Source organism: Cygnus atratus, chromosome 2 (genome assembly GCF_013377495.2).
Source record: "Cygnus atratus isolate AKBS03 ecotype Queensland, Australia chromosome 2, CAtr_DNAZoo_HiC_assembly, whole genome shotgun sequence".
Lineage (NCBI taxonomy): Eukaryota > Metazoa > Chordata > Aves > Anseriformes > Anatidae > Cygnus > Cygnus atratus.
In genome coordinates, this window is record NC_066363.1 from 126291462 (window position 1) to 126316086 (window position 24625).

A 24625-nucleotide genomic window follows, 5' to 3' on the forward strand; every position below is an offset into this window, starting at 1 on the left:
AGCCTGACCTTCTCTTCCTCACCACCTAGCAGCCAGTCATGAGTAAGAGTGACATCAGTTAAGTTCTTCCCTTTTTACTCATTGTTTCAGCCTACTTTGATGAATACTAGAAAATAAAACAAAAGGCAGCATAGGGGTAATAGTGAGGGATGAGATCACTGGAAAAGAAGTAAAAGCCACAAGAACTGACACCATGTATGAGCTCATTATGAATCTGATTTTATATCAAATAGGTCTTGAAAGGGCTTCATTACACAACCTGCTGGGAAGTCGTACGCTATCAGATTGTTTCAAGGAAAACGGAAAGATTGTTGTCAACCTGAGAGCCTAAAAAGGGGGAAAAGAAGCTCAGCATCAGGGATAGTGGGAGGAAGAGTCTTTCTTTCTGTCTTAATAACCTGATGTCTTCATGATTTTGCATTATGGTTATTTGTACTGGGAAAATTATCTATGTTCTGCTGAAAAGGAATCTTTAACTGAAACAAATGAATTCCAAATTTCCAAAGTTTTTCCACCCAAGCTAAACAAAGGCTCTCTTGTCTAAAAATATCTTAAATGCTCTAACATTTAAAATAATAAAAATAATAATAATAATAATAAAAAAGCTGTAGGCTCTTTTCATTTAAACTGTCCTACAATTTTTATTTTTATTTTGCATTCTGTAATTTTCTGAAAATCTGTGTTCCCCTCCACTTTACTTTTTTTCTTTTTTAACATAATTTCCATGGTACAGTACTATTTTTACTGATGTCTTAACTCCTCTGCAGAAACCAATTTCTAGTTAAACAGCTACAGAAGGAGAAAGTGATCAACAAGCAACAAATATGGAAACTCCATGTCTCCAAGTAATATTATCATTAAACTTTATATCCAAATTAATAGTTAGCTTTGTTTATCTTCACAAAATACAGTGCTTTAATTTAAGTGTTAACAATACAAATACTCATGCCATATAAATGCTGCCTACACAAGCTACAGAAGAAAGCCACCAGCCATTACTGGCCTCTACTACCACTTGCACTTTCTTGCTATGCTCTAGGCTCTTTAGCAAACTAGATTTTTATTCTACTCTATCCTTAGCTTATAAATATTTTAAATGATGTCTGCGGCAATGATTCCCTTCAACCACTCTTTTTCTCTTATTCCAATCAGTCTTTCATTCTCAGACTGGCTTACTATTAACTTCCTGAAAAATATATTAACATACTGCTTTGAAGCTGAGAAGATGTCAAATGTAACTCATCTTTTCACCATCCAGGTGCTTGCAGTTGGTAATCTCATTGCAGTGTAATGTTGCAAAGGTTTTGCTCTAGTTCCTCTTTTTTTTAGTTTCACGCAGAGGTTTGGTTCTGTGGAGAAATAGTCAGAGACCAAAATTGCTAGTTATGGCACCACCACTCACTACATGCATGATCTTGGGACTTTGACAGAAGAAAGATACTTGTGTAAGAGTACTTACCAATCTGTTTGTACGTGCAAAATCTGGTCTTACAAATGAGCATATCAATTCAAATGCAAGGTGGGGTATATTCTGGCAAGTCGGAGCTAGATCCTCAGCAGGCACAAGCAACACACCAAAAAGTAAACTTCAGTTCTGAGTATCATCTGGAGACCTATCCTGATGAATGTAATCTCTCTCGCAGGAGTAAAACTATTCTACCAAGCACGCTGGGGTACACTGAAATTTAATTAACAGTCTTGACTCTCAGGCAGAAAGTGCCAAATAATAAGAAATAGTGATGCTGATAAATTCACAATTACAAGAAATGACTGTTTTGCCAAATACAGGCACTACACATTTTTATTTTTTATTTTTATTTTTATTAACAGACACGTTGTGTCTCATTCCTTCAAGATGAGGACTGAAATGCTCTGTAGGAATTTGTCTGAACTTTGGGGTACATTTACTTAAATCCTCTGAAATATGCTGTCTATTTGGCCAGCAAATTTCAAAGTTAATGAAGCAAACATCCTCTTACATACATAAGTGAGGAAAAAAAGGACATAAATCTTTCAGTTTGACCCTTTTTCACATCTGAACATGGAACATGAGCACTCTCAAAGCAAGGTAGAATTTTGTAATATATTAAAAGCATCTGTTAAAGCCTGCTGCTCCTAAAAAAACCTCCTGCCCCTAACTTTATCACTTCACTGCGTATCTCACCTAGCAGGTGTCTGTGAGCTTTTATACATGCGCTATTTCAAAATGTGAAGAAAAAAAAGGGAAAGGAAAAAAGGTAGAAACAATCTTATGATGACTTTGCAGTTTGCGAGAGAAAGGTCTTTGAAATCCTGCCTTGAGCCACACAGAACTGCAGCTGAATAATTAATTACATATTGACAAGGTCTTATAAAAGAAAAGCTCAGAGCTATATTGGCATTTACATCTTCTTAACATTCATCAGAAAATGTCATTCTGCTTAAAACAATTACTGGTAGCTTTAATGTTTTTGAATTCATATCCAAATTCTTAGCAAGAACATATGAAACTGATGATGTTTTATGGCTACGTACGGTTGAAATATTCATAAATTTTAATCTTTATTAAAATTACTAATGTACATTAAAAAAATATTAGAATCTTCTATAACTTCATAAGAACTTCTTGTATGTACAAGCTACGTAGCTTGTACGTAGCTACAAGCTACGTTGTGCTACAAATATTTCTTTGAACTATTCTAATTAGGCATTACATCCAAATTTTTGTGTAATTGGAAGCTATTAACACAAAAAATACAAAAAAAATGTGAATTAAAAAAAAAAGTCCATAAACTTTATAAGGTAGGATGTAAAATGCAAGTTGCACCAAATAATTGCAAAATGTGCAATTCTGCCAGTGTACTGTATTTCAAAGGAGATAGAATAAATGTTCATATCTCTGTTTTCTTATCATATTTGTAATTAATTGAAGTAGGATGGCATATATATTTCTACTAGATCTCCTCTGTTACAGTACTTCAGATGCACTTAATAAATTGCACCTTCCATGAAAAGAAAAGGTGATGGATTGAAAAATGTTTAGCACAACCATGCATAATTGATAGGTTCCCTAGTGCAAATAAGTGTCTAATAAATAATTAAATTTAATCTCATTATAAGAGTTTTCATAATGGGATAATTTAATTAAATGAAAGCCAAAGGGTTTCTAGGGGTTGAAAGATGCTGCTGTTGCTATATTTGGCTAATGGTCTAGGGATAGTAGAGTAAAGAAGGGTAATTCACATGGGTGCATGCATTATTTAATGAATCCCTCTGAGATGGAGGAAAGGACAGATCAATGATAACTTGTCATTTTATCATTGCTTACAATGCACATTTAAACAACCTGGGAAATGTTAAAAACACAGGCAGAATTTTGCAACTCTTTGAAACTTTCTGCCATCAAGCACCTCTCTGGCAGACAAATAGCGATCGTTTTCTTTTGTACTACACATTTTCACTTTCATCTAACATTGTTAATTTTTTCCTTCCTTCATATCAAAAATAACAGCAAACCTTACCAGCTACTATACAGTTAGGGCAAGTCTGCCCCTAAGTGAAAGTTATAATGGATACAGCATGTATATCTGATACTAAAAAATTGATAGCTGTGTCATGTGGGACCCATTAACAAGCTTTTTGAGTGGGCTGAGTTTTGAGCTTTAAGTCTCCAGAAGCACTTAGCTAGGCTAGGATACTAAAACCATACAAGTCTAAGTAGTTAGCTCATTTGCAGGTGATCAGTTATGAATTAATATGAATGGTGAAGGTTATATCTTTTCAGATAAGACAAGTGTCATCTTGCACACAGTAAAAGTGCAAGACCCAAAAGCTAAATGGAGTGGGTTTGCAATCTGAACTTCCGTTTACTAATGACCTGCACATGCACAAGCATTTTCTCATTTAGAAACTTTTATCTTAGTGAACTCTGAACACACACAATGCCTGCAGTCTTGTGGTCTGTCCATTCTAGAGGGTCTCACTCATCTGACAGTACTGGCCACTTTTACCAGAGAGATGAAAATCACTCTTCTGGAAGAACAACAGGGATACAACTGCTCATAGTTTTGTCATCTGCAACATGAGAGTTAAGTAACATCAACAAAAAATCATATTTTGTTCATATGATCAGTATTATTTTGTCAATATCCTTTTAAATCCTTCTGAATTTTTCTTCTATGGGAAACACAGGCTTATTATTTGAAAGAACACAATTGCTAGTATCAATGCAACCATTTTAATTTTTGACTGATGCCGTGCTCTGAGTAGGAGTGACAATAAGCTACAAAAAAAGATGCCTGAATCCCTCTAGGAGCTCTGACTGCTGTAGCTCACACGATTCACCCAAATAGTTTACATTATATTTGCCAGTTATATCAGGTCCCATAGGAGTTCTTCAGTCTTTCCTAATCTTCTTCACTTAACTAATCCTGTCTTAAATTTTCCTCCTCTTTTCTCAATTTATTTTTAGCTGATTAATATACATATTTATCAAAGTATTTATAGTATAGATGCTGAGGGGTCTGCATGATGAATATCAATCTCCTGTTTCTATTTGTCCTCTATTCTCTCTACCACTTTTCAGTCCACACAGAAGTTTATCATTAATGTGCTTCTTGAATTACTTCCTGTGAGAATGTAAAGCCTTTTCGCAAATCCAAATATACTATATCTGTTTTTTGTTCACCTTCTCAGTGACACACATGAAGAATGCAGAAGTCATATTGTATCTCTTATATGTTCTTCAAGAGATTTACACTCCTATAGTCTCTGTTTACCTCAAACAAAAGCATAGCTCAGTGCTTTCCAGTATTGTTGCTCATTTTTTAACCAACCCCTTCTTAAGCTGAACAAATACAAGTTGTACAAGTAATATAGTTTTTTGTTTTGTTAGTTTGTTTGTTAGTTTAGCACCTCCTTTACCATTGTAAATGCAGCGGTTCCTCAACTTTGTAGAAAAAATAGGTGTTCAATTTTACACAAACAAAAATGAATCATTCTTGAATCACTATAGAGGTATAATGCCTCTTTCCTTCTCAACTACTAATTTAGTCTCTTCCAGTTTAATAGCCTCACTGAATAATATTTCGGCTTTTATGAAATGAGTAGTTGGATTTTTTGTTTTATTTTATTTTAGTGGGAATTAGCAAAAGGTTCATAAGAAAAATTATCAAATTATTTTTTGTTATTTATAAGATAACCTCATCCATCTATTTCTCTACATGTAAAAAAAAAAAATTACATGTGTCTTGGGAAAATATTAGGGGACTACTTTTGCTGACTTGGGTGCCCAGAATTCAGTAGCTTGATTTGTATAAGTTCAGTATTCTCAGTAACTATGAAATGAGTTTCAGAGGCAGTGGATTGAAATTAAGATGTTCTTTTATATAATACAACTTCCTCAGGCACAGTCTACGTAAAGCTCTGGGAGGATTTGTGTACATTTACAGCTTATTTAATTCAAAGAGCTGGGAGTAAAATCTCAGCTGATTATTCAATAATCTGTCTCATCCTCCAAGAATTAATGAACTTTTCCATCTACTTCTCTGCTTTTCTAAGATGACCTCCAGTAAGCCAAGCTGAAAATACATGAAGCATTATAAAATGAATATGTTTTCCTTGCTTTATATAAAATACAATACCAATAAAAAAGATGCTTATTTCTTCCTTTTATAGGTTGCAATCCACAATTACCTCTTGGAGTATAACCTTAATTCTGAATCGCTCTGAATGATATTCAAACTTTAAAGGGTTAGGGCTGCAGGGATTTTGTTTGTTTGTTTAAGAGTGGCACCTTCTTTTTATTTTTGCCATTAAGTAAAAAATTCTTTGCCCCCTTCCCTCACCCCACCCCTCCCAGGTACTAGTATTCTTATACTGAAACCTAAGCAGACAGCTATGTCCAATGTTTCAACAGCTATCATAAAATAGATTCAAATTATAATCTGTGATTTTTACTCCACTACAATGCTTCCCAGACAGTACGACAAAATTCCAGTGAGTCATAAAAGGGAAAATGAGAAATAAGAAAATAATATGGAGAAATTTTAGTGGGAAATCAAACTCTATCTACTCAGTATAATTCCCTTTTTCATGGTTTCTGCTCCTTATTAAAATTCCCATCAGCCACATTAAACTCCAAACTTTGGCGGTCAGAGGTTTCATGCAACACTCCTATATATTCGAGATTTAACATTGTTATGTGGCTGAATAGCGGCTCCATCTATTCTAAAACAGTAAAATAACCACAGCACAGTATGGAAATATCGTAACTTCAGCTTGCAAATCCACTTTGTTCTAACTAGTGACTCTATACGTCACTGTCTTCTAGTAAAGAGTTGGTGTCTGGCACTAATGAATATGCCAATAAATGCTTTCATAAAGCTCTGCTTTTTACATACATGCACTACTGAAGCTCAACACACAGGCGCTAGGAGGAAACAGAAGAAACACATGCAATATTCTTCCTGTTAAATGTATTCCAAAACAATCTGAAAACTGCATTTGCATCTAAGTTATTGTGCATTTGGGACATATTTGGTTTATCTAATTTTTCTTTTCATTTCTTTTAAAAGCTACCTCTGTAAACATAATTATTGCACTACTATCACTTAAAGCAGGATTGAGTCTATTTTATGATGACATTGGGATATACTTTGGGTGACCTAGTCAAAATATAAAAATTAAACTTGAGAATGACTTCCCAGATGAGCAGATATTTTATTATTTCCAAAAATTACATGAATCAGTATCCCAGACTGGCTTTTATATAAAACAACAAGCAACAGCACAGGAATTTACACATCTAATTGCTAAAGCTTGAAATACAGGAAGGACCCCAAAATAATTTTCTTTTTCTCAGTGTACCAATTCATATCTTGTAAGTATTCTCACCTAAACATAACTTTAATAGATCTCAATAACCAATGAAAGAAACACAGTTTTACTGTCCATTTCTGGACTCCTTCCTGCTGATGTGAAATCCTTCCCCAGCCGATTTCCATGACCTCAGTTCTCTATGAGACATACTAGCTGGCATAATGAACAACAGAACTTCAGTTACACTGGAGACAAAGTCTACTTAAAATAGAAAGAAACCAAAACACTAATATTTTTCCTTCTTACAGCCTGGGAGGGATGTTCTGAATAGAATTGGTCAAAAACCTATAGAACTTGGAGTGGGTGCATCCCGCTAACTAAAACCTTCCCAATGCACTACTAGGGTGCTGTCAAACAGAAGTCAGCAAATATGCTCAGAGCTAACTCTCCATCCATGTTTATGTGGATACTGTTTATCAGTATCTATCACTAAATCTAAATGTTTCTGATTTCTGCTATTCGGAAGGACCTGATGATCTGCTTGCTCTCCTACCTTCCCATGTTTTTCTATTGGTCCACCTAGTACAATTCTCTGAAGACTCACAAAGCACTGAATGTCCTGTGAGTTTTCTGAGGGTGAGTATGAAACACTAAACTGCCACACATTCCCATAAATGCAGAAAGCAAAGAGAAAAGCTTTCTACCTCTACTTTTATCCCAAGTAAATTATGTCTTTACAGGAGGAATAATACATATTGTGGTGAAAACAAAAAAAAAATAAAAAAAATCTCTAAATACCACAAATGAAACTGTCAGAGAATCTCAAGGAATTCATGTTTCTTGCCAACAGCTTATACTATAAATGAGCTGTTGGATATACTTCACTAGGGCTTTATGAAAGCTTCAGTTTCATGAAACCCAGCTACAAGTCCACAGTTCCCCTGCATGGATAAAAACACTGACATGGAAGGATAAAGTCATGATAAATGAGCAAGGGTCTGAAAATATCTATAAATCTGGTCTTTCTAACATTTTGCACACATTCATTTTTGGTGTGCTGTAACTGCTTTATGCAAGCTCATTAACAATGCTGAGCAAATTGGTTCAGTGTTTTTGAACTGCTGGCCAGTAAATAGCAGATCTTCACTTTTACCTCTAAGCATGCTCAGGAACTCTTCTTTCAGATGGAAAATTTAAAAAATAATATTGATACAATGTTTATTTTTGGTCAGTTTTAACATTGTACTTTGAAACAAATTGTAAGACACCCTTGAGTAGGTATACTCCATGCACTCTCCCCAGTCCAGTCTCAATCCAGACAGGGGAACAAAACAATTTTGGATGAAAAATAATGAAGACAACTAATAGCAACTTTGAAACACACTTTCAGGAAGCTGAGACGCATTTGTTCCTCCCTACTCCCCCCCACTCAAAAAAAAAATAATCATAACAACAGATGAATCACTTTTCATAGTATGAACATTTTCAGACACCTCATTGTAAAAATTAAATGGCAGAGCAAACCAGGTAAGAATATAAGAGAAGAAGAGCAGAACTAAGTGTTCCATAAAAACTACTTACTAAGCAAATGGTAAAATCTGGTGAAGATGAACTAAAGAGAAGTTCTCTGAAGATGAACTTTATTCCCAGTACCTTTGTGGATCTTTGTGGATTCAGCTTTTCACCCTCAATCTCTAAACTTAAAGCCTATTTGAGAGTTTAAAATCACCACAAAAGGGCAGAAAGCAAAAAGGATGTAAAGAAGAGAGGATGTCCTCCTGAACAGATTAAGTGGAAACAACACAAGAAAGGAGCAATCCACTGACCTTTGGAGGAACCTTGCGTGACTAATGTAAATAGCAGATTACTCCTATTATGTGAAGAGGCACTTGAAACCAAAACCCTTCTGGCAGCAAACAGAGAACACTGAGTGTCCACAACCTAAAAAAAAAAAAAAAAAAAAAAGGAGAGAGAGAGAGAGAGAGAGAAAACCCTACCATTTTAGTTCACTACACATTGAACGTCTGGGCACAATGCTCACAACCTCTCACTGATTTCAAATCAACACTCAAACAGTGCAGAGGCACTGCATTAACAAGCAATGAGGGCAAAAAGTCTGAAGGACCTAAACATGTGCTAAAAGTGAACTGCTGGGAGCTATTTAAAGGGAAGAAAATGGTCTTTAATCCTCAAAACAACATGAGGCTTGGCCAGTCCATTAAATCAGGTAAACTCTACCAAGTTTAGGTAGAAGTTAGCAGGCTTCAGGTGCACTAAAAGCAGCTTTCCAATACTTATAAGGACATCATCAAGAAGACAAGAGCCAGGCTCTTTACAGTGAAGCATGGTGGGGTGATGAGGGACAACAGGTATAAGCTGAAACTGAAGAGTCTCAGAGTGGGTAACAGGAAACCCTTTTTCACCCAGAAGTGAAAACCTTGGAGATTTTCAAGACCTGACTAGATACAGCCCTGAGCAACCTGGTCTGATTCTGCTCTGAGCAGGAGGTCAGAGTAGAGACCTCCTGGGGTGCCTTCTAAACTGAATTTTCCTATAAACTTAACATCCTAAGTTATTAACAATCTGAACAGATAATGGTTCAATAATTGAATATTAGTTAGAGAATTCATACACAAGCAAGAACTTGTACTATATTGCTTAGTATTAGGCACTGCATGCTAGTCTTTCAGATCTGGTACTTCACTTATAACAAACAAGAGCCTTCATCAGCCCTAACACAGCATATATTAAAAGCTCAGAAGAAAACCAGCACAAATTTTTAGTTGATAATCCATAAATTAAATTGTCTTTATGTAGATCTTGACATGATACATTACATACTCTTTCAGTGGGCCTTGATACGGCACGTTATAATGATTCATATGACATTAGCGTTTCATGAAATAAAATGATATATGTAATCCAAAATTTATGTTTAGACATAGTGGAGAGGGATGGCTACAAGAAGTTGGCTTTTACTCCAAATTCTTGACCTCCAGCTAAAAAAAACAGGAGCTCACTTTTACTCCCAACAGTACACATAGTCCATCAAATGATAAAATATAGAAAAGTTAGCTCTACCATGTCTCTACCTTAAGTTCCACTTCTTCTAATCAGAATGATATAGGAAAACTATTTGTATTCTTTACAAGGCAGTACAGGGATTCTCACTATCTATCAAGGTTTTAGCAGGCCGTACACTATGTACTGCAGAACTGCCTGAAGAGCTGGAGAAATCAGTGCTAAAGCAAAATGTTACAGCTCTCCAGAATAATTTCTGAACATTTTTGATTGAACCTTTTCCCTAAGTTCTGAATATACAATTCACTGTTGTTACACTCCAACAATGTGTGTGAAGTTATACTTGCAGTAGGACTGCAAGGGTAACTGGATCATCTAGTACCTGACTTAGCTGCTGTAGGTCTTCTACAAGCCATAATGTTTTTAAGGTCTATATTTTATATCCAATGCTATGTATCTCTGTATGTCTGGGTATGTATTCATACAGATACACATATGCATATAAATACCACAACTAATTCTTCTAGGAATTTTTAGTTTCCTGTCAGTGGTTGTTTTGCCAGACCTAGGTAGCCCATTACAACTTGGAGAATGGATAGCTAAAAAAGGTATTTACGATCTATTAAATCAAAAGTATGCTGAAAATCAAATTCTATTTACAGTATCACTTTATTTGCAGTATTCCTTCTGGTGCAGTGAAAAGTAAGGAAATAACTTTTTTTTTTTTCTTTTGTAGTTCTTCAGTAGTTATTTTGCAGAAGTATTTTCCATTTACCAAGCAAATTGTGTTGCAGAGCTTTCTTAAATAAAGAACTGTACTATTCAAACAATAAAATTATGGTGCCATAGGTTATTTGTATCACTGATATTAAACATGCCATAAAGGTTCAGAAAGGTACAAAAACATACCTGCACAGTATTATCTATTAAACATACAGAAAATACTCATTGTTTTGGGGAAGAACTATCCTTGTTCTCTTGTCCTTGATGAAGGTACAGTTTCTTCAATCTGAACAGAAGACTTACTACTGAATTTAACACAGAACATCTGTTTTTCATTTGAGGTGCATTCAAGTGTTCATTAAAGTGTCCTTACCGGTCATTTTCAGCGTTTTTTTTTCCCTGCTTCACAATGGTTTGTCTCCTAACATTGTGGCAATTTCAGCATGTTACTAAAAATGGTCATTGTCATTGTACCATTTCCTTTGAAAACAGCAAGAGAAACATGAAACAGAACCAAATGTGGACCTCATGTCATTTCTGCATAAAGTGTAAGAGCAGCTTCTATAGTTCACCTTTTCATACTTCCTAGGGGTGTTTATTTTCTGCAATTATTCATCTGGGCTTCACTGAACTTGAATACTAATAAATTTTAAGAAGTGAAACAAGAAGCCTTCATATTGTCTTCAGGGAGGCCTTGAAAACTCTGAGTTAGGTTGTGAGTTATCTACTTTTTTACTTCCCACAGCAAGCCAGATCAGGTAAAAAATACCTGGAAAAAAAAAAGAATAAAAAACTTTACATTTTTTTTTTCTGAATACATGTTTATCTCTGAATACATGCCCAATTTAAAACAGAGGGTTTCATTAAAAATTGTAAATATTTTCTTCAGATTTGTGTTGTGGCACTCTACAAAATTATTAGATGTATTTCATAGAAACATGTAATTTAAAAATATATATAATTAAATATTAACTTTTTTAGCAGTTTATAACTAAATTTTGGGAAAATAGTCATTTAATTATACAAATGTTAGTACATTATATTCACAGTTCTAATTTAAGAAGACAGCTGTGCTTTAAATTTCCATCTCAATGCTTTACTAGTTTAGGTAAAAAAAAAAAAAAAAAAAAAAGTCAGCAGTGTGCAGTAACTGCAACCTAAGTAAATTACTGTTGGTCTGGATAACAAAACTATAATCATCCATAACACTTGACTGGCAAGTAAAAACACAAGATTACCTTTAAGAACTCATGCATCTGGAGTTAGACTGAAACCACTCTCAAATGTTCAAGAAAAAAGAGCAAAAATTAATAGGGTGATAAAGGGGGTCTTAAACACAGATAGGATGCACATCCTCATAATTGTTTTTTTTTTTTTTCTGTTTGTTTCCTTGCTTGCTTTTTGTTGTTTTTGTTGTTTTTTTGTTTGTTTGTTGTTTTCCTGAAACTAAGAGAAGTATTTTTTGAAACTAAAAGAAGGACCCACAGGAATGGTGTCAAGCTGAGGCAGGGAAGGTTTAGGCTAGACATCAGGAAGAGGTTCTTCACTGAGAGGGTGGTCGCACACTGGAACAGGCTCCCCAGGGAATTAGTCACTGCACCAAGCCTGTCTGAATTTAAGAAGTGTTTGGACTGTGCACTTAGTCACATGGTCTAAAATTTTGGGTAGACTTATGTGGTGTCAGGAGTTGGACTAGATGATCCTTACGGGTCCCTTCCAACTCGGTATATTCTATGATTTTAATAATTGCGTAGGTTATACAGAGGTGGTTCTGATATCCAGTAAGTGTAACCCAAGCACTATCTGACTGCCCTGGACTATAAAAATACAAGCCCTGAAGCCTGCCAGCAGAAGGGTAACAAGGTAGCTGAAGAAGAAATGGCTTTTCAACTTACTTTTTAGCTTGGCTGGCAGAGGCCTATAAAACTTAAATGTGTATGCATGTGCTTTAACTACTAGGGAAGCAAGTTCTATAGTAAATACCAAATAAAGAGCTGAAAAAATAAAGCTATAATGAATGAACCACACGCTATTACCTACTGCAGAAGAAATGTATACTATCACATGCTGTTTTGTACAAGTTTTATTATATTTTTTTTAATTTTTTATTAGTAAGTAAACAAAATTAGCTTCCAGGTGGATATAACAGCATTCCTATCAACCCTACCCATTTATGAGTAGTTATGGAGAAGATTGTCCTGGGTGTTATTGAAAGGCACTTAAAGAACAAAGCTATTAGTAGGCATAGTTAGCATGAGCTCATCAAGGGAAAGTACTGCCTTAGTAATTTAATCTTCTATGGAAAGGTCGGTCACCTGCTTGGTGGATGAAGGGAACGCAGTGGACATAATCCTTGTGGATTTCAGTAAGGCCTTTGATACTGTCCTTCATGGCATCCTGCTGGACATGTCCAACTGTGAGATACAGGTTCACACTGCATTGGGTGTTGAACTGGCTTGATGTTAGAGCTCAAAGTGTTGTAGCAAATGGAGACACATTTGGCTAGTGGATGGTCACCAGTGGTGTTCCTCAGGACTCAGTTCTAGGGTTGGTCCCTTTCAACATTTTTATCATTGATCTGGATGCAGGACTGGAGTGCATCCTCAGCAAGTTTGCTGATGATACTAAACTGGGAGGTGCTGTTGACTCCCTGGAAGGATAAGAGGCCTTGCACAGGGATGGAAATAGAATGGAGCACTGGGCAATCAGCAATGGCATGAAGTTCAACAAGGGATGGATTCTGAACCAGGACTGGAGCAATGCTGGACACAAGTACAGACTGGGAAATGAGTTCCTGGAGAGCAGCTCAGCATAAAGGGACCTGTGGATGCTGGTTGATAGCAGGCTCAACACAAGCCAGCAGCGTGCCCTGGAAACCAAGAGATTGAACTGCATTTTGGGGTGCATTAAACACAGCATGGTCAGCTTGTCACAAGAGGACAGTGCTGAGACCACTGGTGTACAAAATACTGGGGATGCCAAGGGGAACACCTTGGGAGATGACCATGGCTGTCCCCAACAACAGATGCAAGCAAATGACAGATATGCATTCACATTCAAGTGTTCTGGCCAGCCCAGTGACACAGCTATATACACTAAGGCTGGGCAGGGAGCAACTCTTTGATAAGCTGCTACTAAAGCAGATAAACAGTCAAGGAAGCAAAACAAACACATAGGATAGGATAGGAAATGATACAGGCATGCTTCTGAAGAGAAGATTAATGATCAGAAGCCTTATTTACAGATTCTGCATGTGGTTACTAAAGTCAAGATAACTGAGATACTTATTTAAGGTAGGACTATTTCTTGAAGATAAAAGGCTTCTGTATCAACATAAGAAAATGTTATCAATAATTTTTCTAAGTATAGAAGGTGGCTTATTCTAAGCATACTTGTTCATAAGAGTTTACATTCACACCGCCTACAGTCTTTTTTTCTTCAGTCTTCCTTTCTTTTCCTGCTGTTTACTTGAACTGACATATCCTTAATATCCAAAAAGTATTACTAAAGAGGGACAATCCAGAAATCTCCATTCTTCTCAAGTCTTTGACTTGAGAATGACTACTACTACTTTGTTGTAGCCCCTTGCCTACAACAATATCCCTATGTTTGTTGAATGCACCACTTAAGATCTCCTTACATAGCAAAAAATAGCATATATTAATTTAGTATTTTTCACTGCGATTACCTTAACTAAGTCGAGTAACCAAGAAAATGTCATTGTCAAAGAAGACCCTGAACAGGCTGAGTTTTCTATTCCCATAACAAAAGCCATGGCATCTGTGGACACTAAGCACATCACAGAACCAAGCTCGTGATTAAACAAATATCCACAAATCCCAGCACTCACTTTTCCATGGTATTTTTAAAATAAACCAAACTTAAATACGTACTTTAAATGAGCTTTTAGTTCTTACAAATTCTACACAATCCAAATATTTCTTTTCTATCCTACATGTGAACCATGTAATATGCCACATTGCTGTCTGACTAAACACTCCCATTTACTACAAACAGAAGAATAATTTGTTTAGCTATATAATCAGCAGAGAGGCAGCACACAATAAAAGAAAGCATTCTAGCTTTAAAATGAATAAAAATTGATTGTGTCCCTATAAAAACTAAATTGGCAGAGTGTTAATTGCATTTCACATAAACATCTGTAGCAGTCGGTGACTCGTTACTGTGCTGTAATGCAATACAGGACACTTAGGAATAAATGCATCCTCTAGATGAGTTCATAGAGATTTTCTAAAAGCGCCTGATGAGATTGTAAAAATCTGATTAGTCAGAACTGCTAATGACACTTAAAACAAAGGCAAATCTTTAAATAAAATTATTTTGCTTTCCTTTTCTCTTGATAAATTATATGCAAATTACTGTTGATTGAAAAATGCCTGCCTTGAAGGGAAATTCATACTAATGAGGGAAAGGTCATCAGACAACAAAAGTATTTGCTAAAGAAGTCTGCAGGCACTTGAAAATTTGGAAGAACCTAGTTTTCTCTGTGTACAGCAGTATGCTGGAATAAGCAAATATACCTATTCTACTTATTATTTATTATTATAGTGCACGAGACACTCTCCAGGGAGGAAAGCAGACTGAGTTGCTTCCCTGAAGGCCTAAAAATAAAGACTTAATACTCAAAAGATATAAACACGTTTAAATGTATGTGCTGCAATCAGTTACCTTGACTTTAACCATAATAGTTACCTGCAAATGTATGTCTGCAAGAACGTGGTCTAGGAAAGCAGTGCTATGGGACATCACCAAAGCCAGCAGTTCATGTCTGAGCATCTGACATAAAAATACTAATTAAAATACAGAATTTATTAGTAAAAATTAATGTCTTTCCAAGACTTCCACTAAAAATACAATAAAAAAGAATTGATAATATTTTAGTTACAGGACTCTGGCATCAAAAAAGATATGTAGGTGTTTTAACCATTTAAAATGTAGACTGACCACTCTAGTTGAGGTATTGCTCTAAATTTAATGTGTACTGACAGGTATGATAAATCCCTACCAGTTTCTAAAAGTCTATCACAAAGAGGGCAGAGAATTGCCATGTGCAATGGGAATGGAGAAAACTCCAGCATCACAGGTTTCAAAGATGATTTCAAAGATGATGTTAGATGAGCATCCACTGGTACAAAGGTAATTAAGGTATTCAGTCCTTCTTCAGAGATGGTGATAGCCGAAACGATCCACTGAAGTGAGTTCTTTCACATTTGTGTTTCTATTAACATTGTTCAATTTACAGTCAGCATATTTAAAATATTATGTCAATATTCAATGTAGTAAAAACATCATTAGGAAAGAAAAAGTCCATTAAAAGTTTTAAAAGGCTGATTTCATTCCCATTCATATATCATTGAAAATTATTCTCAAGTGGGTCTCTACATTTATTTAAAAAATGTCCTTTTTAGATAAATGGTAAAACAACTATTGATAACAAGATTAGGAATTGTCTTGTATCATTATTAGTATTACCACTTAGACTACAGTATCAGCTGAAAATAGACTTTATCTTCCTCGTATTTCTACAAAAAGGGGTCCCACTCCTGACAAAAGTCTCTGAAAAACACTCTATAGCTCTAAAAATAGCAACTCCCAGCTTCAAGCACTAGTTTTAATAGCATAAACTCTCAGAAATTTAGGGAAAGAATTAAACAGCAGTCCTTGAAGGGAGGATGTAAGAGTTTCAAATAAATGTTTTCACTTCAGCGTTACATGGAGCATATCATTCTAAAAGAACAAAGCTTTGTGTCTTACTTCGCTGCATACTGTATATTCTTACCTCTGACAGATTATAATAATATCTTGTAAAGCAGCTTGGTCTGAACTGTGGCTAGTGCAGCACCTCCCAATAAATGAAAGAAGGGTGGACATATGGAACCACTAGAATCCGTTCTATTCGTCTGTTAATGGAGGGCCCTAAATCATGAACGGTAAGTTTAGCATGTTGGTAGCTGCACTGATTATAATGAGACCATTTACTCCTGAGGTTAATGCTTAAACTGATTCAGATTCTTTAAGCAATCAGATAAGGCTGGCAAAAATCTGGTGTTAGACAGAACTGGGTATTCAGAGTAGTTCAAAGGGATTTCCCTATTGTGAAGCTAAATAGAAAGGCCAGCTGCAAGGTTTTAATCGGGCTGCCAGGTAATCTGTATTGCTAGCAAGGTTCAGCTTGCACAAGCTGACATTTCTCAACTGCTTTGTGACTCTTGTTTGGAAATCGCAGTCCTTCTAGCCTTGATTTTTCTAAGTATGCCATGAACATCATGCAGCTTTTTATTTGGAAGGATTTTCGGATGGGGCTCCTACAATGGAAAGATTTGTCCACCTCTGGTCTAAAATCTGCAGTCCTGCAGAATGAAATGCACCAGTAAAGTTCTTCCCCTGAGATCTCAGCACAAGACCTTTGCTTTTATTTAGATCACTGAATAGAAAGCACAACAGAAAATATAATGGAATCCTATCAATTAATATTACTTTTTCTTTTTTTTTTTTCTGTAGTTATTTTGTATTTATTATTTTTTTTTGGTAGCAAAAATTTTATCATTACACAATGACATCTGGCATGCATCTTGATGAGGCAGTTCACTCTTTCTTCAGAATGCACAAGTGAACAATACCTTGAACTGGTAAGTTCTAGGTGCAAGAATGAAATGATAATGCTTTTAGCCTATGAGTATAGGAGAATGTCTGTATGTTTATACTTCTACATCTACCAGAGGAAAACCTGATATTTTCACAACAGTTACAACAGGAAGATCACTAGAAGACGGCTCTTGTCAAGTCATCTTTTTGAAAAACAAATATAAGAAAATGAAATAACTGTTTTTCAGCACACTAAGTACAATACTTTGATCTGATATATAGCAAAGTATTTTTCAAATTCAGTTATTTAAAAAATGGAAAAGGTACCCTGCTGAAAGACCAAAAATATTTCTAGATTTACTGATAACAAATAACTTCTGTTCTTTAAAATCTTTAAAATACATACAACCTATAAAATACCCTTCTAAGATTGTGTGTTGTAGCAGTCTGGTATGAATACTTACTGAAATATTTCCAGTTCATCATAAAATTAAATTGTTTTCCAACCATTGGCTCCTAATTTAGATAACAGAGCAAGATCTGGATTCAAATTGTCTGTTGGTCTACAAGGCCCCCCTTATAAAGGATTGCATATTCAGCTATTAAGCATTTAATTTTAGGTGGCCTGTATTTATGTCATATACTTGAAGTGAAAACAGGAAGAACATATTGAGAGAAAAATGATCAATGAGGTGCTTATGTGAGCATTTATGGGGAAAACATTTAGACCTGATGTTCACACAGACTGTAAACAATTTGTAATAGCATCCACATCTTCACTATGAATAGCTCATACTTTCTTCCTTTTATAGATGAGCATTCAGATAAGAGGAACCGAGTTGGTTCTGGGTTAAACATCATTGCAAATAAGCATCAGTTTTAAACTGAAAGATGTAGTTAATTGCTTCTCTCTAGCATGTAACTGAATCATCATCTTCTCCTCTGTAAGGAATAACTGAATGTATCTCTTCCATGGCAGCAATTTTCCATTTTGTCAAACCCTTCACTCCTCACTGTTACACTTTAAATAAGTTCAGTGAGTGAAGAGCCTACCACAGAGAGTTCATTTTTACAGAGTGTTAGTTCAGCTGCAACTTCTCCTGAATGATTTAATACATATAACTATTATGTAACTCAGATTGTCTCCCAATGTTTTAATTTATTCAGTCATTTCCTTTTTAAAACATGTGCTATAGGGTACAACATACTTCCTGGTTGTGATTTTGAAAGCTCTCAATCCATTCGTGACATTTCTGACACTAAAATATTTAGATTTATAAATGTAAAGAGTTAGAAAATTTGGAAACCATTGTTTTCACATTTTACCCCTGTCTTGCATTAAGGGCTTTTGTCCCAAGTTGAATGTGGTAATGAAGTAGATGGGATTTGGATAAGCCCTAGATAAGGTATTTTGTTCCAGAAACACACAGTAAGAATTTTATTGGGAGAAAAAGTTATAAGAATCAGAGCAACCCACCAAGGATTAAAGGAAGGAAACTTGGAGCTACCTCTCTTCTGGTGTTCAAGTATGAGGTAGTCCAACTCATTAGTTATCTTATTCAACCTTGACATTCATTTATATGGAGGACAAGGCTACAAATGACTTTAGCAGGCATGCAGTGTCTCTTCCTGAAAGGAATGTAGTTAGGAAGAAAACACAGTAGTCATTTTACTGTAACTTTCAGGAGGAATGTGGTCAATGTTAGGAGTTTATCTCAAGACATGAATTATTTGTTTCCCCTAATAAACATCTTATTACACTGGCTACTATGTTTAGGCTCAGGATTGACAAGGAGGCCTTGCATAGCAAAGATTTAGCTACCGTCTCATGGTGCTGCAGACCAGATGCTGAAAAAACTTGTCTCACACAGAGTTGTTTTAATATTTGTGTAGCAGCCAGGCAGGCGAGTTTCCTGTATAAAAAGAACATTTGAACTTTAGGCATCAACACTAGAAGAATTCTTGTTCTTTAATTAGGTCACTGATCCCTCTAAATTTCCATGTCTTGACTAGTGCAACTACTTTTTCTGGTCCTCAAGACAGTCAGCCTGTCCCCTCTGATTCATTTGAAATAGGATGGTTATAACTATCTTTCTGGAAGACTCGTCCAAACGTTCTGCACTTTGCATTGTCATTTACATATGCATCAACTGTTTCTAAAGGAACAGAAATAAAATCAGTCATGTTGTATACTCCTTTACAGAGATGTATGTATTGAAACATGGAAACCTGCAAACAAGAATATGGCCCACAAATCTCTGGATGTGGTGTGATCACTTTTGATTTTCTGAGAGTTATAGATAGTTGAAGATGACTTTTAAAAGTCTGTTGGTCTATTAATGTTTTTTAATATAAAAAATAGAGATAAATATTAAAAGACATATCCAAAGTTTTATGGACCTGTATCATTTTTGTGTTGGCTAGGAACTGTTATTTTTGTTTTGCTTTGTTTTTTGTTTTTTAATTATGAATCATCCTGCTCTTAGTCTCTGTTCAGTCATTAAACACCAAGAAATTTCATCTACTATTAAGACTAGATATTACATAATTAATTCAATTCAGAGGGATGACATGGTACCCATAAGACAACTACTTGTGTTCTTACTAATCCATATAGGACACAGAAGTCAAACAGTTGAGGTTACACTTCCTTGTTAAGCTCCTCCACACTTCCCATCTCACTTCTTCCAGCATCTTAAATAACTACCTTTTGCTTCCTTGAAACATGTTATCTAGGTTATCAATTTTATAACCAAACTCTGTGAAAGATCTGAACTCTTATTTTAGCATGTGATCTGAATTTTAAAAGGATCCTATGGACTGCTACATGACATCTAATTTCTTTCACTAAAAAGTATATTTCAGCACAGGATGAAGCTGAAGGATTTACCTTGCACAATGACTTAGCTGTTAGTTATATTTTCTATATACATTTGATAATGGTGAAGATATGTTTAAATCTGATTTTTTTTTATTATTTTTTAATTACATGGTAAACGAAAATCCAATCTCACATGAAAAGAAAAATACCAAGCATTTCACTTTTGCACAGGCCATGCATCTCATTCTTTGCTTGGTAACACCTCAACCTTGCAAACAGAGTGCTGCTTCTATGGTGGCAAGGGAAAGAGGACCCGAACTAGAAGACTGGTTCTGATTAGCTCTTCCCCACAGAGGGAAAGGCTACCTCATAACCTCAGTCAGATTTTAGATACCAGAAAATTCTCACAGGAGACAGCTACTGAAAACTGAGCATAAATTTCACCATTCAAAGGTCTACTTTTGATCTGATGTAATTCAAAATAATAGTCTTTGAAATGCACAATAGACTAATAAACTAATCCACTCTAGACTAATGGTAGAAACTGGCATGCCCTACAGTGACACTCTGACAGTTTTTTTAAAAAAAAAAAAAAAAGTATTTGGGTCGTGGAATTATTTCAACTAAGAAAAAATGATGATTGCAAAAAATTTTGGAGCTTGGTCCCTCTGAATTCACTGGTGATCCTCTTTCTGACTTCAATGTAGTCACAATTTCTCTCATGATCTTTGTATTAGGTTCAATCATTAAAAATAACTACATATTTCATCATTCACCTAGGAATACATTGTCTGTGATGAGGCTTCTAGACATTACAGTGGACGGTTTATATATTGCTAGTGTTACAACAAACTAATAATAGTTCATAAATACAGAAACATAAGGTTTGCAAAAGCACTATTAGGTGGTAAGACTAATTATAGTACCACTGAGATGTTCCACTTACACTCGCTTTATACTGAAGATCTTCCCTGTAAACTTTAAAGTTCATGATGACAAATCATCCAACTATGGAAAACAGTATGATGAATGACCTGCCTAATCATCACCTTGTCCATGTTTCAAACATGTCAATCACCTTAAAAAGGAGTCTTGGCACTCGCAGAGTTTTCTCAGTAATTTTCTTTCAATTAGATACATAGAAAAGTTAAGTATAAATTCCCTCTTACAAGTATCCTTCTGGGATATGTGATCCACCAAATCAAGACTTTTGAGATTTTTAGTGATTGTAATACTTTGCTCCTGCAAAGATAAATACAGCAGGAACAAAAACAAGGGATTCGGTATAAATATTTCTAAAATTTAATTAGCATTTAGAATAAAATTTACTTTAATAGTTCTATTTTCATGTATGTAAATTTGAGATCCATTCACAACAGATGATAGTTATAGTTTCAGTACAACTGAAATGTGTTCTACACATCCTCCCAATTCACTTAACCCATATGTAACATATTTATATGTGTATTTACAAAATACCCATGTTTTTACTCAGGTATGTTGTACAGAAAAAGAAAATTTGCTAGCATGAAAAGTTTAAAATCAATCACATCATCCCAGATGCTACTCACAGCTCAAAACTGCACTAATATTCAACTATGCCTCACTTTCCCCTTTTTGAATACTTGTATAAATCTTATTAATAAAAAATTCATAGCTGTATGGGATGTAGAAATGCTTTTAGCATAGAAATATTTATTTCAAAAAGCAGCCTCAGTAACATCCCCCTGTGGCTTCAAAACCTGCCCTTTTATTAAGGTCTTTGAGTTGCTCAACAGAGTTTCAACTACTGTGACTATTCCACAGACTGGGAAAGTCTACCTCCTACTGCTAAAGGATCAAGAAGAGATGAAACTTCAGGTCCTTTTCGTATTTTTTTTCTACCTTTGTGCACATTTTAGAAAATAAGGAAAAGTTATTTTGATATTTAACATCTTGACTTCTAGGTTCAACAAATATAGGACTTTAGGAGAAGCAACTGTGATGGTCTTAGTTTAGTTCCTAGATGCAAGCTACATTATAAAACTAAGTTTTCATAATTTAGTACAAATAACATTTTGTGTTAAGGATATCCCCAGGCTTAAGGGCAGCAGGGCAGCAGTTTACTTGCTGGAAACCTGACAGCAAATAGGGCGGGACTACAGAATTTAAACTAGATTTTGGTAATTGTTCTTGAAGTTTCCTTAGCAATTTCTAAATTAAGCATGTTGCCTCTAGCATTCAGTAACATAGACTGGCTAAGGTGCAAGAGACAAAGCAACTGCTAACATTTTAGCATACATATTTATATAACTCAATTTCTTCAACAATTCAGCCTCTTCCCATCAGAATTCAGCACTGTATTCCTGATCATACCTTATCTCACAATGTGCGCACAAAAAGGTCTACTGACAGTAACTGAAGAGTTACTACTTTCTGTCAACTTATCAGCAAATTTACTCATTTATTATTGTCTTTCTCTGAAGACAATAAAAGGAGCAGTTATAAAAATCTTCAAAATAAGAGGCACAGAGCTGTAAACACCCCAGGAAGAACAGATTTATTTTTTTATTTTTTTTTAATGTTGTGGCTATTGAATTTGTTTTCTGCATTGCATAATGGAAAAATATTTGGGCCCTGGAGTTTAGCTGCATTAAATAGCTTTTGTGGTTATCAAATTTTGTAACCTAGCTTCAGCTTTTAAAGGTTTCCACAGGAGTGGTTTACTCTTTTGTACACTGTATGAGCATAAATACTAACAAGTAGATGAAATGATGTAGAAATTACTGGTCATTCAAAAGCAAGGACTTCCCCCAGGAATTGATAAAATTCTATCAGGCTCTCAGAAGTTGAGGGCTCTGTTTATGCCATAAACATCACACAGAAACAATAGTATTCAAAATATAATAATTACTTTGCATTCTTCTGTAAAGGGTAAACAAAAACAAAAACAACCCACACAAAACAATTTCCTCTTTCAAGCTATTAAGCCATGGTTTACATCTGCAATCTGCACTCACGTTTTACTATTTTATTTCTTTTTTCATTTAAACAGGCATTCCGCCAGCTTTAAGTTTTGCCAATTTCTAGGCAAATGCTCACTTATTTAAAGCAATTTCCTTTGAAGCTTTTGGATAAAAATGGACATGAAAAAATTCTTCCTTCAACTTGAGATAAAAGAGTTTGTCTCAAAGCCATTAGCATGGCAGGGATAAAGCTGTCATAGGGAGCATCCTTCCAGTTCAAATGCAGCATGGCCTTGGATGAGTTATTAATGGGTACGACACGGTTATGGAAGATACAGCAAAGCCACAGCACTTCTCCTGTGACTGTTCAGGTGTTCTGCATCTCACTGCTCTGCCATTGGCTCCTCAGGGTCCCCCAAACCCTCCAAATCACAGTGCCACCCACCTGCTCCAGTCATACATCCCTGGCAGATCAGTGCATTCTGCTCTCTGGAGTGGCTCCAGTTTGCTATATCACTTCAAAGAGCACCTGAATGACTATTTTCTAATAAAATCTTCCTGGTGCCAGTAAATCTACATTTATCCTAACACTGAGAAGGTTTGATCACTTATTACAAATACAGCCTGTAGACTGCCTTTTTTTTTTCCTCAGCTAGGAACAAAAGACCTCAGCAAGGACATCAGTCCACTGAATGAAAAGCTGCTTATCTAGCTGCACATTTACAAGTGCTATCAGAATCAAGCCTTATGCATGCCCTAAACCTGCAGATTAAAAAGTGAATATGGACTTTTTTTTTTTTGTACTTCGTAATATTATAGTCAAACATAAATAGTGCTTGTAAATATTTTTTTCCTTTTTTCCTTTTTGATATATTAATTCAACAGCAATAATTAAAACACAAACTCAGTGTTTTTAGTTTTCTTGTCATCAGGTTTCTTCTGTGATATGTTTTTCTAGTCAGTTTACACTAAATAAACTGATTTTCCCGAAAAACTGAGAGAAACAAATCAATTACTTTCTAAGGTTTAAAATATCTCCTGACTCAAGCAATAAATTAAAAACTATGTGAGGTCCTGTTTCTTTGTAAGACTTAGAGTTTTCCATCCTATCTTAAGTCTGTGAAAAAGAGGTGCATGCATTTGGATTCAGCATCACATTTAATGAGCAAAAATTGCCCATGTATTGTTCCAGAAACACTGATAGAACAAGCGTAATAATATCTAGCTGCTCTTCTGGTTTGATTTTCAGTGGGCTTTGTAATGTCTGCAGTTTATTGGTATACTAGAAATATTAACTGATGGTGGCTGGTATGCCATCAATGTGTAAGGAAATTAACATAGTGATAGAAAAATAGGTATTATTATATAACATGCAATTACCTCTTAGCTGTACAGAGTTTAGTAACAACCCTATACATTCACACATTTACAGTGCATTATAAAATCACCTTTCTTCTGAGGAAAAAGGGGAAACACTTTTGGCAGATCTTTCATTCCTACCTTTCTTAGATATGAGGATTCCTTGATCTAAACAATATTTTGATATTATTTCCAAAACATAACAAATCCTATATGCTCTTTGTAGCAACCATCTTCTCCATTTTTGGATTGTCTGAATCACAGCTTGAAAATTAAACTTGCTAATGCCATCAGCTAGTGCCATCAGCAGCTCCAATGTCACCAGTAGTAGTCCTCAATGGAAGTTGCATAC

The 24625-nt window shown here is 35.3% G+C and overlaps 1 protein-coding gene across 9 annotated transcripts in view; it reads right to left on the reverse strand.

Annotated features, from left to right (window-relative positions):
- EYA1 (EYA transcriptional coactivator and phosphatase 1) overlaps positions 1-24625 on the reverse strand; it is a 165867-nt gene that overhangs the window by 107761 nt on the left and 33481 nt on the right. For 5 of the 9 annotated variants that reach the window (XM_035563139.2, XM_035563137.2, XM_035563138.2 and 2 more), the window contains exon 3: positions 15256-15339. The exons of 3 other annotated variants lie outside the window; for them this stretch is intronic. In XM_035563139.2, the coding sequence (XP_035419032.1) occupies positions 15256-15339 (84 nt within the window). Of the gene's footprint in view, positions 1-15255; positions 15354-24625 lie in introns of all 9 variants that reach the window. One more of the 9 variants, XM_035563141.2, reaches the window with a different exon arrangement.